Below are 19,471 nucleotides of genomic sequence, written 5' to 3'. Positions count from 1 at the left end.
GTTTATTTATCCACTCTACTGAAGGACATCTTGGTTGCTTCCATGTTTTGACAATTATGAATAAAGCTGCTATAAACATCCATGTACAGGTTTTGTGTGGACATAGGTTTTCAGTTCATTTGGGTAAATACCAAGGAGTGCAATTACTGGGTCATGTGTTATGAGTATGTTTAGTGTTGTAAGAAACCACCAAACTATCTTCCAAAAAACTTTATCATTTTGCAGTCCCACTGGCAATGAATGAGAGTTCCTGTGGCTCCACATCCTCTCAAACATTTGGTGTTGTCAGTGTTTGGATTTTGGCTATTCTTTTCTTTTAGATTGAGATATGATTGACATGTAATATTATGTGAGCTTCAGATGTACAACATAATGATTCAATATTTGTATATATTGCAAAATGATCACTGTAATAAGTCTAGCTAGTGTTCGTCACCATACATGGTTAAAACTTTTAGGATCTACTCTCTTAACTTTCAAATATACAATATTGTAGTATTAACTGTATTTACTGTGCTGTACCAGATTTTGTTTATCCGTTCATCTGGTGATGGACATTTGGGTACACTACATCCCCAGGACTTATTCATATAACTGGAAGTTTGTACCTTTGACCCCATTCACCCATTTTGCCCATCCCATCCCCTGCCTCTGGCAACCACCAATTTGTTCTCTGTATCTTTCAGTTCTATCTACTTGTTTTTAAGATTCCACATATAAGTGAGATCATGGAATATTTGTCTTTATCTGTATGACTTATTTTACTTAGCATAATGCCTTCAAGGTCCATCCATGTTTTTGCATATGGTGAGATTTCCTTCTTTCTATGGCTGAATAATATTCCAATGTATATATATATATAACACATGTTCTTTATCCTTAGACACTTAGGTTGCTTTCATGTCTTGGTTATTGTAAATAATGTCACAGTGGACATGGGGGTGCATTGGATTTTGGCCATTCTAATAAGTGTGTAGTGGTATCTCAATTATATTAATTTGCAATTCCCTAATAACGTATGATGTTGAGCATCTTTTCATAGGCTTACTTGCCATCTGTGTATCTTTTTTGGCAAGGTGTCTATTCAGGTATTTTGCCTGTTTTTTAATTGTTATTCATTTTCTTATTGTTGAGTGTTGAGTTCTTTGTATATTTTGGATAAAGGTCCCTTATCACATAAGTCTTTTGCAAATATTTTTTCCCAGTCTGTGGCTTCTCTTATCATTCTCTTTACATTGTGTTTTGCAAAGCAAATGTTTTTAATTTTAATGAAGTCCAGTTTAGAAATTATTTCTTTCATGGATTGTGCCTTTGGTGTTGGATCTAAAAAGTCCTTGCTATATTCAAGGTCATCTAGGTTTTCTCCTATGTTATCTTCTAGGTGTTTCATAGTTTGCATTTTACATGTAGGTCAATAATCTGTTTTGAGTTACACCTTCAGGGGGTTTGGTCTATGTCTATGTCGAGAGTCATTTTTTTACATATGAATGTCCAGTTGTTCTAGCACCACTTGTTGGAAAGACCTTGAGTATAGTGATGGTGAAATTCACACAAGAAGAAAAAGAACATCTGAATAGGCATATTCCTATTGATGAAGTATAATAAAAAATTAATAACCTTTCAAAACAGAAACACCAAGCACAGATGGGTTCACTGGTGGATTCTATGAAACATTTACAGAAGCAATTATTTCAATTCTCTACAATCTCTTCCAGAAGATAGAAGCGGAGGAAATACTTCCTAACTCATTCTATAGGTCCAGCATTACCCTAATATGGAAATTAGACAAAGATATTACAAGAGAAGAAAACTACAGACCAATATCTCTCATGAATATAGATACAAAAATTCTCAACAAAATATTAGTAAGTCAAATCCAACAATGTATAAAAAGAATCATACACCATAACCAAGTGAGATTTATTCCAGGTATGCAAGGCTGTTTCAGCATTCAAAAATCAAGTAACGTAATCCATCACGTTAACAACTAAAGAAGAAAAATCACATAATCATATCAATAGATGCAGAAAAGGTTTTGATAAAATCCAGTACTCATTCATGATAGAAACTCTCAGCAAACTTGGAATAGAGGGGAACTTCCTCAACCTGATAAAAAAAAATCTCCAAAAACATGGAATATCTCTGATATTTATTTAGTTCTTCTTTGATATTTTCAATCAGAGTTTTGTAGTTTTCCTCATATAGAGTTTATACATATTGTGCTAGGTTTATACTTAAATATTTAATTTTTTGTGGTGCTAATGTAAATGCGCTGTGTTTTTAATTTTAAATTCCACTTGTTCATTGCTGGTATCTAGGTCCAATGCAATCTCAATTGAAATCCCAGGAGAAGAACAGAATGTTTAATCTGCTACTATTGGATGAAGTAGTCTATAGATGTCCATTATATTCAGTTGAATGATAGAGGGGTTGAGTTCACCTACATACTTACTGATTTTCTGCTGCTGGATCAGTCCATTTTTGATAGAGGGATGTTGAAATCTCCGACTGTAATAGTGCATTCATCTATTTCTCTTTGTATTATCAGTTTTTGCCTCATGTATTTTGATGCTTTTTGTTAGGCACATAAACATTAAAGATTGTTATATCTTCCTGAAGTGTTGGTCCCTTTATCATTATGTAATGCATCTCTTTATCCGTGATAACTTGCCTTTCTCTGAAGTCTGCTGTGTCTTAAAATAATATAGCTACTCCTTTGCTTTCTTTCAATTAGTGTTACCATGGTATGTCTTTCTCTATCACTTTACTTTTAATATATATGTGTTTTTATATGTAAGGTGGGTTTCTTTTAGACAACGTATGATTGGGTCTTGTTGTTTCATTAACTCTGACAATCTCTATCTTTTTTTTTAAAACCATTTGCATTTAAGGTGATTGTTATATAGTTGGATTAATATCTACCATATTTGTTACTGTCTTCTATTTATTGTCCCTGTTTTTTATTATTTTTGTCTTCTACACTTTTTCTGCCTTTTGTGTGATTTGAATTGAACATATTATATGATTCCATTTCTTTCCTCCCTTATAGTGTCAGTTATACTTTTTTCATTTTTTTTTTACTTTGTTTAGTGTTTTTTCTAGAGCTTGCAATACACATTTATGACTAATCCAAGTGTACTTTCAAATAACACTATATTGCTTCATGGGTAGTGCAAGTACTTTATAATAACAAAATATTTCTAGTTTCTCCCTCCCATCCCTTGTATCATTGCTGTCATCCATTTCACTTATACGTAAACATACATATATACTTTTATGTATGTATTTGTCTCTGGTATGCAAGGCTTGTTCAACATTCAAAGATCAATTAATGTGACCCACCACATTTCACTTATACATAAGCATACATATATACTTACACACATATATATGTATATAGATACGTATACTCTACTCACATAATCAAATACATTGTTGATATTATTTTGAATAATCATATCTGTTAGATCAATTAAGAATAAGAAAATAAAAGTTTCCATTTTGCCTTCACTTATTCATTCTCCAGTGCTCTTCCTTTCTTTATGTAGATCTTAGATTTTGACCTTTATCATTTTCCTTCTCTTTGAAGAACTTCTTTTTACGATTCTTGCAGGGCAAGTCTATTGGCAACACATTCCCTCAATTTTTTTTTCCCCCGAGAATGTCTTTCTTCTTCACTTTTGAAGGATCATTTTGCAAGGTATAGAATTTTAGATTGGTGGATTTTTTCTCTCAAAACTTTAAATATTTCACTCCACTCCCTTCTTGCTTGCATAGTTTCTGAGGAGAAGTTGATGTAATTCTTATCTTTGCTCCTCTATATAAGTAAGTTCTTTTCCTCTGGCTTCTTTCAAGATATTTTCATCTTTGATTTTCTGGAGTTTGAATATTACATGCCTAGGTTTAGTTTTGTTTGTTTGTTTGCTTGGCATTTATCCTGCTTGGTGTTCTCTAAGCTTCCTGGATCTGTGGTTTGGTGTTTGACATTATTATGAGAAGTTCTCAGTCATTATTGCTTCAAATATTGATTTTGTTCCTTTCTCTCTTTATTCTCCTTCTGGTATTCCCATTATACATACGTTATACCTTTTGTAGTTGTCCCGTAGTTCTTGGATAGTCTGGGTTTTTTTCTTCCAGTCTTTTTAGTCTTTGCTTTTCAATTTTGGAAGTTTCTATTATTGTATCCTCAAACTCAGAGATTCTTTCTTCAGATGTTTCCAGTCTACTAAGGAGCCAATCAAAGGCAGTCTTCATGTCTTTTGCACTGTTTTTGATCTCTAGCATTTCTTTCAGATTCTTTCTTAGAATTTGCATTTCTCTGCTTACATTATCTATCTGTTCTTGCATGTTGTCTACTCTTTTTGTTAAAGCTCTTAGCATGTTAATCACAGTTTTTAAAAATTCCTGGTCTGACCATTCCAACATTCTTGGAATACCTAACTGATTCTGATGCTTGTTCAGTCTCTTCAAACTGTATTTTTTGCCTTTTAGTATACCTTGTAATTTTTTTTGTTGAAGGGCAGACATGATGTACTGGAAAAAAGGAACTGTGGTAAATAGGCCTTTTGTAATTTAGTGGTGAGGTGAAGGGGGAGGGAAAGCATTCCTTAGCCCTATGATTAGGCTTCAGTCTTTTGGTGACCCTTTGCCCCTGGACTGTGAACTTCACCAGTGCTTCTCAGTCCCCCCCTTAGGTGGGACACTTTAGTTGGAGGGGGCTGGAGTTAGATATTTTTCTTCTCCCACGTGGAAGACTAGAGGAAGCTGAAGTTGGATATTTCACTTTCCCAGGTAGGTTAGGTTCTGCTAAAACCCTACCATGTTTGGCTCTGGTAAAACAGCTTCCCCTGAGGGCAGGCCTTGTTAAGAAGAACAGAATGCTCTGGTGTATTTCAAAATGGTTCCTTTTCTTCTCCCCTTGCTGGAAGCACAAGGGAACTGTTCTCCAATATTCGCTGTGAGGACCTAGTAGAGCCACCTGGAGGTAAAACTCACAAAACATGTAGGGGCCTCCAATTATTGGGTCTCCCTGGAGTTGTCCACAGTGAGCCTCCAGTAGTTTGTCAATTATGGTTTAAGTTTTCCTACATTGGCACTGGTTCCCATGGAAGTTTCTGCTCCAGTAATTTGTGGTTCTCTATTCACCTGTCTTTCTCTCCAATATTTGGAGGAGTGATTTGCCATGTGATCTTACTTCTCTGATGTACCTAAGAAGAGTTGTTGATTCTTCAGTTTGTTCAGCTTTTTAATTATTGTTAGAATGCAACTTCTGAGCTCCTTATATGCTGAACTGGAAACCAGAAGTCTACTCTGTATACAATTGTTTCTGTTTCTTATCTTATTTCTCTACCTAGGATCACCAGGACAATGTTGAATAGAAGGGTAATAGTAGACATTTTTGTCTTGTTTCTGAACTCAGAAGAAATCATTCAGTGTTTCACCATTAACAATGATGTTTGCTATAAGTGTATGATCAAAATAAAGTTCTCTCCTGTCCCTAGATTGCTGAGAGTACCTTTTATAAAATCATGCTGTGTACTGAATGCTGTAAGGTACTTTATCTGCATCTCTTGTAATGATCATGTAATTTTTCACCTTTATTACAAGGTACATTATATGGATTGATATTTGAATCCTTAGGCAGTTTTGCATTCCTGGAATAATTCCCACTTGATCCTTTTTATATATTGTTGGATTGTATTTGCTAATATTTTGTTGAGGATTTTTGTGTCTATGTTTTTGAGGGAGATTGGCCTGTATATTTCCCTTCTTATAATGTATTTTTCAAAATTTGCTGGCCTCAGGCAGTGTTTCCTCTTTTTCTCTTCTCTGAAGAGTTTGTATAATATTGATACTATTTCTTCCTTAAATGTTTGAAAAAATTCATCATTGTATCAATCAGGGCTGTGGGAAGACTTTTAATTATAAGTTCAATATCTAAGTGTATTTTTCAGGAACGTTTCTATTTTACATAAATTTTCAAATTTATTAGACTAAAATGTTCAATCTATCTTATTATCAATATCTGTAGGAATATATAGTGATGTCTCCTTTTTCATTACTTATATTAATAATTTTCTTTTTCTCTTTATTACTTGATCAGTCTTGCTGAAGGTTTATTAATTTCGTTAATCTTTTCAAAGAACCATCTTTTACTTTTGTTGATTTTTCTCTATTAGACTACATTTATCAATTTCATTGACATGCTGTCAGATATCTTCTTCATCATCCCTTTTTCGGGGTTCGTTTGGTGCATTTTTTCTAGATTAAGATGGAGCTTAGGTAATTGATTTGTAACCTTTCCGTTTTGCAATGTTTGCGTTTAAAGTTCTAATAACTGCATTATATGACAGAAAAATTTTGAGATAGATTTTTATTATTACTTAGTTCAAAATATTATCTAATTTTCATTATGATTTATCTTTTGTGCCATAGATTGTCTAAGTGTGTTGCTTAAATTCTGATTTGAGGACTTTCTAGTTATCTTTTTATTATGTATTCCTATTTTGATTCCATTATGGTCAAAACCCATACTCTCCATGATTTCAATTCTTTGAAATTTGCTTAGATTTGCTTTATCCCTCAACATGTGGTCTATTTGAGTAATTTTTTATGTGCACTTAAGCAGAATGTATATGAGGCAATTATTGGGTGTAGTGTTCTATATATGTCAACTAGTTAGTGTAAATTAAGCATATTATTCAAATATTCTGTATTTTGTTGATTTTTCTTTTATTCTACTGAGAAAGCTGTGTTAAAATCTCAACTATGATTGTGGATATATCTAATTTTTCCTTGTCAGCTCTGGTTTATGTTATTGGTTGTGCTAGTTTTAGGATTGTTGGATTGATACTTTTTCATCATTCAATGTCCCTCTTCTTTAGATATTTCTTGCCTTAAAGTATATTTATCTGATATTAATATATCTACCCTGGCTTTTTTTTTTTTTTTGGTTAGTGTTTGCATCATATAACCCTCTGTTATCCTCTTACTTTCAATCTTTTTGTGTCCTTATATTTAAAGTTTCTCTGGTGTGAACAACCTAAAGTTGAGTTCTGTTTTCCACCTTGCTTTGATTAGTTTCCTTTAATTTGTCATATTATTCCATTTATATTAATATAATTTCTGATATTTGGTTTGAAATTTACTATTTCCTACTTATTTTCTGTTTGCCCATCTATTCTTTGTTTCTTTATTTCTTATTTTTTTCCTTTTAAAAAAAATTAATCATGCAATTTGTTTTCATTTTTCCTTCTCTATGAGCTTATTGATACCTGGTCTTTTATGATCCTTTTAATGATCACTCAGTCTTCCATATTGAACTGCTTGGTTATACTGCTTTGCAGGTAGTAGATAAGGGCTAAAGCACTCATCAGCTGCCTGTGTATATCTCTGAAAATAAGATAAGAGTACTACACTGAGATAGGATTTAAGGAAATTGTCTTTGTTTTCGCTGTCAGCAGAGTGGGCTCTGTGTTCTAAGTCTGTGTCACAAAATGTGGTCTTGAATGAGCCACTTTTCTTATCTAGACTTGAATTTCTCTGTTTATACCATGGGGAGTGTTTACTAGTTAATTTTCTAGAAGCCCTTTTAGCTTTGATATTCTCTTAATTTAAAAGAGAGATGGCCATGACTTGCTATTATGCCTTATAAAATTCTATGACACTCAAAATCCTTTATAAAGATTAGTTGCCCCTAAAAAAGTCAAAATCCTAATAGGAACTTAAAAGACATTTATATTCTGATAATAAATTTAGTTGTAATATCATTGACTCTATTGCAAAAATAATAACAATGTGTTATGAAGTTTAAAACATGTATGGTAATATGTATGACAACAATAACACAAACAATGGGGGAGTTTTAAAGTTTCTTACATTGTATTTGAAATGGTATATTATTTGTTGGTAGACTATTGTAAGTTAAAGATACATATTGTAAATCCTTGATCAACCATTAAAATAATAAAATAAAGAGGTATAGCTAATAAACCAATAGAGGGGATAAATCTAATACTAAAAAAATTAAATTAATTAAAAGGCAGGAAAGGAGGATAAAAGGAACAAAATAGAAAGGAAACATATAGAAAAAATATCAAGATGATAGGCTTAAACTCTATTAATAATAATTATATTAAATGTAAATGGACTAATTGTACCAATTTTGAAACACAAAGCTTGTCAGATTGGATTAAAAAGGCAAGATTCAATTAATATACTGACTACAAGAAACACAGTATATATAAAGTTGTAGATAGGTTAAAAGTAAAAGGATGGGCAAAGATACACCATGTAAACACTAATGATAAGAAAGCTGAAGTGGCTATATTAATATAAATGTAGACTTCAGGAAAAAGAATATTGCCAGAGATAATGATATTTCATAATGATTAAAGAGCCAATTCATCAAGAAGATATAACATTCATGAATTTCTATGCATCTCATAACAGAGGTTTAAAATACATAAAGCAAAAACTTGACAGAATTGAAAGGAAAAAAGGTAAATCTGCAATTCAATTGTTGGAGATTTCAATACTCCTATTACAGAATTTGAGAAAAAAAAAAAGACAGAAAATCCATAAGCGTATAGAAGACCTGAACTATACTATCAGTCAACTTGACTTAATTGACATTAAAATAAACCATTACACACAAAAACTGCAAAGTAATTATTCTTTTCAAATGAATATGGAACATCCCACAAGAGAAAGCATATGCTGGGCCGTAAAGCAAGTCTCAATAAACATAAAAGGATTGAAATTATATAGAGTATATTCTCTGACCACAATGGAAATAAATTACAAATAGATAACAGAAGGAAATTTTAAAAAATTCCCATATATTTGGCAGTTAAACCACATACTTCTAAATAAACCGTGTACCAAAGAAGAAGAAGAAGGAAAATTATAAAATATATTGAACTGAATGATAATGAAAACATAACCTAACAAAATATATGAGATGAAGCCAAAATAGTACTTCAAGGGAAATTCATAGCTTTAAATGTTTTTATCAAAAATAGTAAAGGATTAAAATTAACCTATACATTCAAGGCAAATCCAAAAAAGTTCAAGGTGGTTTTTTTTGGACAGGTAAGTTGCTTCTAAAATTTATAGGGAAATAACACAGAACCTGAGATAGCGAAAACAAATTTAAAATAGAAGAACAAATTTGATGACTTATGTGATTGCAAGACTTACTATAAAGTTACAATAATCAAAACAGTTTGGTATTGATCTAAGGATAATGAATTGATCAATAGAACAGAATAGAGAATCCAGAAATAAATCTATACACACAAAATAACTAAAAATGGATCATAGATCTAAATATAAAACTAAAACTATGAAGCTTCTAGACGAAAACATAGAAGAAAATCTTTGTGATCTCGGTATAGGCAAAGACTTCTTAGATGGGACCCAGAAAATGCTAATTATAAAGAAAAAACTTGTAATTGTGTGACTTCAAAATAAAAAACTATAGCTCCTGAAAAGACACCTTATGAAAATAAAAAGGTATGCTGCAGGCTAGGTTAAAATATTTACAATACATATATCTGACCAAAGATATACATCAGATATACATAAATAACTCTTAAATATATGTATAATATATAATATAAATCTATGTATTATATAAATGTGTAATTTATATAAATATGTAATTTATCAAATATGTATAAGCATATAAGTAATTCTTAAAACTCACCAAGAAAAAGACAAATGATCCAATATAAAAATGGGCAAAATATTTGAATAACACTTCACAAAAGAAGATAGATAAATAGTCAATAAGCATATGAAAATATACTTTATTCTTTAGTCATTAAGGAAATATAAATGTAAGTTAAAACCACACTGAGATACTATTATATTCTCACTAGAATGACTGAAATTAAAATACTAACACTAAGAAGTGTTAATGAGTATATAAAGCAACTAGAACTCTCTTACATTGTTGGTGGATGTGAGAAATGAGATAACCACTTTGGAAAACTTTTTGGCAGTTTCTTATAAAGTCAGGCACATAACAACCCCACTTTTAGAAGAAATTCCATTTTTAGGAGAAAAAAGACATTCATAAAAAGACATGAAAAAATTTTCATATTAGCTTTATCTCTAGTAACCCCAAACTGGGAGAAACCCACATGTCCACAAACAGATGAATGGATAAACAAATTGTGGTGTATTTATTCAATGGAAATCTACCCATTAACAAAAAGGACCAAATTACGAACACGTGCTGCAGCACGGTTGAATCTCAAAAATTTTAGAATTGGAAGAATCTATATCCAAAAAGGTAGGTACTGTATACTTTCATTTTTATGAAAGTCAAGAGTAGGCAATACTATCCTGTGGTAATAAGAAGCAGATAAGTGTTTGCCTGGGGCTAGGAGTATGGATAACTGACCGAAAGGGAGCACAAGATAACTTTTTGGAAATGTTCTATATCTTCTTTTGGGTGGCAGCTACGTGAATGTGTAATTTGACAAAATTCATCAAATTTACATTTAAAATGGCTTCATTTATTATATGATGTATAGTAAATTATACATCAATATAGTTAATTTAAAAAATAGTAGTTCTGTTGCTGCTTGACACAAAAAAGTGATCTCTTAGAAATATCTTAAGGAATTTGTTTTAGTCTTACTATGTGAAGCCTCCTGGGTTAAGCATTATGGAAGAAGACACAGTAGTATCAGGAACATTCTCTGACCATCAAGGAACTGAATGTTTAGTTAGCATAGTGTGGTGTGAATTGGCCATATACTTAGTTATATTATGGTAAAACTGGTAAGTAATAGCAGTGGTAGATGTAGAAGAAAGAGTTGTAAAGTTCAGAGTTAATGAGTTGGTACATGAAAAGAATATAAAAAGCGCAGTGCCTGACAGAGAGCATGTGTTCAGCGAGTGTTATTTGGCTTTCAGAGGATGAGAATTTATGTTTGAAGCGATGAATCAAGACATAATTGAGGAGGTGGTATTTAATGTAGGCACTGCAGAATAGGAGGGTTTTTCATAGGCATCAAGAAGCAGGGAGACCTTAGGTCAGGAGGATGTCATGAGCAAAGATCTGAAAGTGAAAAAGCACCAGGAATGTACAGGAGAGTAAGATACGTTTGGTGTACTCATTTGAACAGAGGAGGAGTTTCATATAGGAGAATAATAGCAGATGAATCACTACGGCCAGATTCTGGAGAGCCTCAGCCTCAACTTTATTTCTGCTGTATTTTCTTTCCTTTGCATCATATTCAGAAAATCCTAATTCACATAGCTAAATAATTGCAAATGGCAAACCTGTAACAGTTTACCTTCAAGTCTTTGCGTATCTTTCAATAATAAAGCAAGAGATTTATTTCGGGTTTGAATAATTAACGTTCTAACTTGTTAGTATGAGTTAATGGATTGGTGGTTTCTGGTGTGTTAAAATTTGGAACATAATACGTTTGAGTGTATATGACAGTTTTTGTTATGGTTTTCATATTGTTTAGATTTTTTTTTAAGTTGCAACTGGCAGCAACCCAAGTCAAACTAGCTTAAGCAAAAACAGGAATATATTGGTTTATACCACCAAGAAGTCAAGGAGCAGAATTTGGTTTTAGCTATTTTTGGATGTAAGCGTGCTAACAAGATGTAAAGATTTTTTTCTCTATCTGTTCTTATCTCTGCTCTTCTCCACCTTTCCTTGTATTGTTGGCTTCATTCGCTATTATTGCAGACAGGCTTTCTCCATGTGCCTAGGAGGATTGTTACACCAATCCTAGGCCCACATGCTTATAGGTTCCAACCTGAGTGGAAGAGAGCCTTTCTAGATGTTCCAGCAGAGAATTCTGACTGGCTGAAATTCCTCTCTGAGTGGCTAGGAGGAGCAGTAGGAGGCAGGCAGCAGAGCCCTGTGACTGACAACTCCATCAGGACAGTAGTGGCTGTCAGAAACATTTCCCCAAAGAAACCAAAAGAAGGAATATAGGACACAGTGGGCATGCAAAAATTATTATTTCCACAGTCCAATACAGTTTTTAAAAAAGCAGTTAAATACGTATTTGAAAAAGTAAACATGAAATCAAACATTTGTACAACCCAAAGAGCAGTGACCCATGTTAATATGGTTTTAATGCCTTAGCCTTTGGCAATGGAGCAGCAGAAAACAGGGTCATAAGAGGATGTCATGATGAGTAATATTTTATCAATATGGACAACTGTAGTTTCTAATGGAACATATTTACTCCATTAAAATTGTGGTAAATTTGAAGGTGTCATGGGCAATGAGCTACAGTGAAAAACGAAGGCCTCAGGCTGCACATTTGCTTCTTGTACATGAAGATAAAACCTAATGTGGAAGGGATTACTTTTCAAGTTTAGCAGTATTTTTAAACAGCATCTTAACTATTCCTTAGTGAATCATATTGGGAAAGGAAAGCTCTTAGTTCAAACAAGATAAGGCATTATGAAAAAGGTAATATAGAGGAATAGGAAGACCAGCATAATGGAGTGTATATGGGAGAATTGGCTGTTGAGTACTATTGACTTCCACTGCAATACCTTGAATTTTCAGCACCCCTTCCCAAAGCATAGAGTGCTTCGCTCCATACCTGAAGCAATTAGTGATAGATATAAGTATCCATTTTCTACTACTAGATCCTACATTATAGACTATAAAACTGATATTCAAATAATGGTCAGTCATGCCAGTAAAACCGGCACTTAACTGGAGTCAGGGCTCTGTTACCAATTGTTGGACCTTGGGCAAGGCAAGTGACTTCCTTATCTTGACTCTGTTTCCTCATTTCTGAAATGGGGGTAATATTCCTTATGATCACTCAAGTCTCTCAGCTGCAGCCGCAGGCTGGGAGCGTTTGAATCACCTGCTGGATATTTCCCTCTTTTTCCATATTGGCGTTGGTAGCAGTTGTACTTTGGTGGATATGGGAGAGGAATTTCATTTTGAATGATCCCCTTGATATTGTTCTAGCTGCTAAGCAGACTTGGAAAGCAGATGAAAGACATACCTCTTACCTGCAAATATAGAACAAAGTGACTTCCGTCAATGTATGTTAAGTGCCGATTTTAAGGAGTTTCTATAAAAGATTATCCAAGACTTCAGTAGATAAAAACAGTGCAAAGAGAGAATATTCACCTAATGTGATGATGTCTGTGTGTGTATTTCTGGCAGGCTTCAAATGTGGGTCTTTTTCTGCCCTATGAACGTGCCAAAATCTTGCATCTAGCAGTTCTAATGACATTTCCAATAGCTCCAATTGACACACACACACATACGTACACACACACACTCACAGTATATTATCTAGTAAAGTGGTTGTAGAATTAACATTTTTCCTGGAAGGAATATATCTGATTTAATGACCAAATTGTTTTAAGGCAGCACAACAGAATTTCACAGGAACTAAATCTATTTCTTCACACCGATCTTGCATGTTTTACTCGAGCATTGAGTCATTAGCATGTTTATAATGGTTCTAATTTAGCACAACACTTTCTGAATTTTATCCTTGAGTCATTTACAAATTGTTCATATTGAATAAACAAAGGAAACAGATTGCATTTTATACTTAGTAATTTATCTGAAAGAAGAAGGGAGGGTTAATTGTTTTAAAGTTTTGGTCTGTTTGGGGAAGTGAGCCTGCTTTTTCATTGCTAGGCATAAATGCCATTCTCATCTTTTCGGGCATGGGGGGGGCTATGGAGGAGTAAAATGAAAAATTAGGACCAGGACAAGATTGGCCACTCCCAGAGGGGAGTGTGGAGCAAAAGGGGAGCTGGCACGAGATTATCCAAAACAGTTGGTGCATTCCTTAATGATCAAGTGCTTGAGAAGTCCAGCTCTTCCTGGCAGAGCATCTGTGTTGATGTTTATATCATTGCCCTGCTGTATGGGAAAGGCATGCTTTCTCTTGCTGCTTGGCTAAAAATAGGATGGAATATAGCATTGTATGAGATATTTTAAGATAGCAAAAACATTTAAGAGGTTAAAGGTTTGGCTTTTGGATCAAAAAAGATCAGTGATATAACTCGTGGTGTTCCTTGCAGACTGAATTTTATCTAGAGTTTGTCAGGATTCAAACTCTTGGTTAGGCAAGTTATTCTAGGTTCGTTTGGTGCAGTCTGAAAAACTCTCTCTGCTGTCTTTTCTGTCTGCTTTTCAGCATGAAGAGCAGGCCTGAAAACAGCCTCTATTTATACCCCCTTGTTCGTATTTGGAAAATCAGTTGTTTCATTGGAGAGAGGGAGAGAGAGAGGAGAGAGTATGAGCAGTCGTCAGGCAGTGTGCTTCGTACATTATAGTGACTTCAAAATAAAACTGGCACATTTTAGTGTCTAATTATTTTTAGTGAGCTTGGAGGGTTTTAATTAAAATTTAAGAGTGCTCTTCAAGCTCTCCAAGCTCCAATTTTATCCCACTGTATTGTGGAGCACTTGTCACTGTGGAAAAATGTACAGTAACTGGCATGTGCATCTCTGTTTCCTAATGAAAACTGTGGGATGGATGATCAGTAGGGATATAAATATACATTCTCAGAATTCGTTGTAAACTGTAAACCAAGGTCAAGGGTACTTTTGATAAGTTATCATTGTTCTTGGATACATAGAAATTTCATTGAATTTGAAATTTATGATTCCTATGGTACAAATAAAAGGAATTACTTTAATATTTTCTTAAAAGAGTTAATAAAGCAGTAGGCAATCTGCATACAGGGACAGCAGTCATTGTTTTCCCTTACTAAAATATTTTGAAGATATTTTCTGTCATGTTTCTAATATTGTAGCATTTCTAACTTTAAATACCACTTTGAGGCAAAGGAATAATGATAAGTGTTTACTCATAGGTAAATTGTTCTAAAGTACAAAAAAATTTTTTTCATTACCCTTTCATATTCCCCATGCTTTAGTTTCAGTGATGATTTCTTTATTTACTCTCTTGGACTCATTTGAAATGCTTTTATTTTGTGCAGAATTAATACTGCTAATTGTGCAGGAATTAATGCCAATGCATCTTTGTTTAGCTGGGAATAATTTTAAGTTGTTCCTAAAATATCATAATAGAGATTAGCAGATAAATATATTACATACTCTCACTTCAAATTTCGCTTGTCCTATGAAATTAGTTATTAGCATGAAAAAGCATTCTTGACTTACCTGGACTGGAACTAGGTACTTAGGCAGCAGAAACATTGCTTTGCAATCCATTATGCAGGATATTTGTGAAAAAATAGTTCTGAATTCTGTCTTTCCTTTTTTCCTTAGAAGAAGTTTCTTGAAAGAGAAAAACTTAAATTTGCAAAGGAAAAGAAAACTATGCAATTGAGAATTAATTTATATCAAAACTTTTTACATCTTTTATTAAAATATGAGAACTGATGTCTATCTCTTGATTTTTGATAGTCCTGTTTTAATCACATTATTTATAAAAATTAGACAAGATAAATATAATAAAGTCCTGCATTTCATTGAGTGTGTATTGGTTTATTGACACTAATTCTTTCAAAGTAAGAGGAATTAATTTTGGGATTTTCCATGTTTATACTGAAGTGTTGTGGCTTACACTTATTTTTAATATATACATATTATGGTGACATTTTTTATGCTATAATGTTGTGGTTCTTTATCTTGATTTCCAAAAGGTATGTAGTTCCTCTCCTGTTTTTTAGCTGAAGATGACTTAGTCAAAATACTAAAACATGAATAATCAGGCTCAGATAATAAAATATACTGTATATTGTTTCATTGTTTTGAGGGCTGTAGCACCACCATAACTATATAAGTTGTTTTCGAGTCAATTGCGTAAAACATATTTATCTGTGTAAAATAATCCAAGAATATCTGGGTGATGTTTAGTCTTTTTTCCCATTTGGAATCCTGCGTGACTACTGAGTTAGAGCCACTCTGCATAGTCTTACTCTTTCTGTGTACATGACGCACACTGGACCTCTTTACTTATTTTGACCTCTTTGGTTTTTGCATTTGTGCATGATCAGAATGGGGCAAAGTCTGATCTGATCGATCGCCTCTGTAAAGCTAGTGTCCTATTAATGTAGTTGAAAGTTGTGGCACAAGGAGGATGAATACTTACTTTTAATTTGCACCCTTACCTGGATATTGTTTTAGGTGGGAAATTTGAAAATATAAATTTTCAAGTATAATTTTATCTATGACTTCTTTCCTCATTTCAAGTCAGGAACCTCTTGGTGGTGGCAGTAATGTCCTCTGTCTATGTGATATTTGTTAACAGTCTGCATTCTCTAGTCTTTTCTCCTGCCCCTCTCTTGCTTTCCATTACAGTATGAAGCATGCTTAGTACTAATAGTGCTATGCCCTTGGAGGATTGGCGTCAGATAATTAGGTGAGAAAGCTGAGTTTTTCAAGAGATTTCCTCAGAGTTTTGAATCTTCCTGAAATCTCTCAGGATTGAGATAAAACGTTGATAAATTTGTATGTAGTGACTTTATTGTCCCATAGATAAAGGCAATCAGTGATTGTTACTAAATATTTTCATGGGCTATAAATATAGACGTGCAAAGGCTGTTTTATTTTTTCCCCTCAGTTTCTTCTACTGAAATGGGAACTCAGATAGCTAGATTAACTCAGCATTATGTTGAGGATTAATTTTCTAATAGGAATGTGAAATGCTTTGAATTTATTAACCATTTTATGAATGAGTAGCTTTTTTGTAAAGCTGTGTCCACAGGTTTGATTTGTGTTGGAGTATGTGTTCCTGTTGTCCATATAGTTCTATTTTTCTCCCATGGAGTTTCAGCATTCTTTTCCTGGAGCTCTGAAAGATTTCAGGTCTATTTATAGAAATGAGGGACATATTTTAGCCTGTTTTACATTTAGTGTGTATCTAATCCTAGTTTATGAACTTACTCTGAATTTGTGATCATTACTCATAAATTGGGCTTTTTGTCTTTGACCATTATTATATATTCTCTCAACTCAAATTTTAACCAGAAAGTTATGCTTTAGCATTTATATCAGTAATTATCAGTTTAGTGCAATGTTATAACACATATGAAAGGGTAAAAAAAAAAGTAACAAAACTGGGTAGGATAGGAAATTTAAGACATTTTGTCTATTTATTATCCATGATCTGCTTTATATCAATCTCTCTCAGAAATTCAAACCTGATTTGAAAAAAGTAATCTCTGATAGGCATGGCTTTGAAGATTTGCTTTTTAACTGTCAAACTTAGTAGTATCTTTTGTATGATGTTAGTGTAAAAACAATACTTATAGAACAAAGTATATGCCTTATTTCTGAATTTAAAATAAAAATAGCAAGAGACCATTTTGGAAATTAAATACAAACTGAACATATGCATATGCATATAGGGCCTATTGGAAGGTCATTCAGAATCCAGTTTTTAATCACAGTGGCAGATCACTTGTTGAAGCTTAAGAAAATAATAGGAAAGAATGGAAGGAAAGAGGGGAAGAAGTAAGAGAAGGGGCAGGGAGCTTTCACTTAATAGAATCAAGCTGACTTCTATTTAGAAAGAACTTTAGCTTCATGATAGCAAGCTAGTATGGTTGTTCTTCATCAGCCCTTTCAAGACAGACTGATCTGGATTCCATCCATTCCTTGATTGATTGATCATGTCGCGGACAAATGTTAATTGTTTTCACCAATACTTTCTACCCATGCAGTGGTCTTCTCATCTCTTACCCACGGCTCACTGTCTTTTTTCTAAAGCTTATCTAGTTTCTAAAACCCTTTAGATCCATCTTGACCTTACTGTCATTCTGAAAAATTCAAGGAGGATTTAGAAGTTGGAGAAAAAAACGAAAGGGAAAATGCTGAAGAGATAGGTACTGATACGGGAGAGGAAAGGCATTTGGAATTGGAGTAACCATTTTAAGTATAATTTTAAAAAGAAGTTATCAGAATTTGACACTTGGAATGTTAAAGTTTAATGGGAGTATGTTTTGCACTAAGGATTTAGTATTTAAATCTGCATTCCCTTTTGGAAACAGCCTATTTGTTGAGATTTGAGGCTTAAAAGATACATGTAAATAGTTGTAAGCAGTAGCTCCTATTGCAAATTCATCCGAATAGATAGAAAAAATAACTCATGGAGAAAAATTTGCTAACTATTGGAACATTCTGAAGTTTAAATTTCTGTAACCTTTATGAATCTGTATAGAAAGAAGTGTAATCACTCCATATGATCTAGTATGCTGTTTAGAAATGCAGTAGGGCAAATAGTGTTTAAATAAGTATGTTCTTGAAAAGAATATGCATCTCTTTTTATATAAAAGTTTTAGCGGTTTTCATTGCTGGGGGAAAGAGAACATGGTGACTTTATTTTCTTTGCATTTTGCTCTAAATGGGTATTTTTACAAAAGTTGCCATGTGTTTATTTCTGTTTTAAGGACCAAGTAGTTACAGGTTGAGTGGTCTCTTCTCCCTTGAAGATTTGTCATTCTTCCTTGAATAGTACATGAACTTTGCTTGGACTTAAAAAAATTCACCTGGATTAAAAGGAGTAATATCCCCTAGGAAAGAGCCCTTTTTCTGTCCTATCAGTCTAAGAAATGATAAATCCTGACCGAATATTAATAGAATTATAATACCAAGATAAGATTATTGAACATTGTTGTTTTCCTGGGAATAGTTTAAATAATCTTCTGGTAAAAATAAATTTAGTGGTGGTATTTTATATTAGAGTAATATAATTGTTTGTATCCCAGGGTTAAAACAACAACAAAAAATAGCTTTGATCATTTTTAAATGAGAGAATTTTTCCATAAACTAGCCTTCTGGATTTGTAATATTTTAATACTTGTAAAACGTATATGTAATATTTTAATACTTACTTTTTTATTTTAGTAGATTCCTCCTGCATGGAAAAACTACTTTCAAAAGATTGGAAGGAAAAAATGGAAAGACTAAATACCAGTGAACTTCTTGGAGAAATTAAAGGTACAATATACAAAATATCAAAAATATCAATATAGAGATATTTTGTGTTACAACACGTTTGCTGATCTTCTGTACCCTAACATTAAGTTCTTACTTCTCATATTAATTTATATATGAGAGGGGAATGTATAGTGTGTCCCTGAACGTTTATGCTTTGTAAGGTTTACAGAATGAAATATTTGCTGTTTTTATTAGCCTATAAACACATAACTTATAGAATAAGCTGCTTCGTTAATTTACTTAACAAAAAAGTATGAAAAAGAAAAAAAAAGTCATGTCAAAAGATGAAGAACAAATTAAGTTAAAGATAATTTTGTCCTTCCTCTTGAAATCATAATAATAGCTCAATTTATAAATCCAAATCATTAATTTGAATTTCTTCTTATCAAAAAGGGTCAGCTGCATCACCTATGAAAAAGGAGTTTATAGAATGTGCTGCACATAATGGTTTATGGGTGGATTCTGAGGCCTGTTTACCTTGTTCAAATCCTGGCTATTGTCACTTACTAGATGAGTGACTTTGGGCAAGTCC

The 19,471-nt window shown here is 33.0% G+C and overlaps 1 protein-coding gene across 48 annotated transcripts in view; it reads left to right on the top strand.

The window, feature by feature from the left end:
• Positions 1–19,471, top strand: part of SOX6 (SRY-box transcription factor 6) — a 571,438-nt gene that overhangs the window by 312,304 nt on the left and 239,663 nt on the right. For 34 of the 48 annotated variants that reach the window (XM_070491207.1, XM_070491211.1, XM_070491203.1 and 31 more), the window contains one exon: positions 18,847–18,939. In XM_070491207.1, coding sequence (XP_070347308.1) covers positions 18,847–18,939 — 93 coding nt within the window. The remainder of the gene's footprint in view (positions 1–18,846; positions 18,940–19,471) is intronic. The other 14 variants (XM_070491215.1, XM_070491214.1, XM_070491227.1 and 11 more) reach the window with 1 other exon arrangement.

The sequence above is a fragment of the Equus asinus genome, chromosome 20 (assembly GCF_041296235.1).
Source record: "Equus asinus isolate D_3611 breed Donkey chromosome 20, EquAss-T2T_v2, whole genome shotgun sequence".
Taxonomy (NCBI): Eukaryota; Metazoa; Chordata; class Mammalia; order Perissodactyla; family Equidae; genus Equus; species Equus asinus.
Note: the sequence above shows the minus strand (reverse complement) of the source record. Positions and strands in the feature narration are given on the sequence as shown.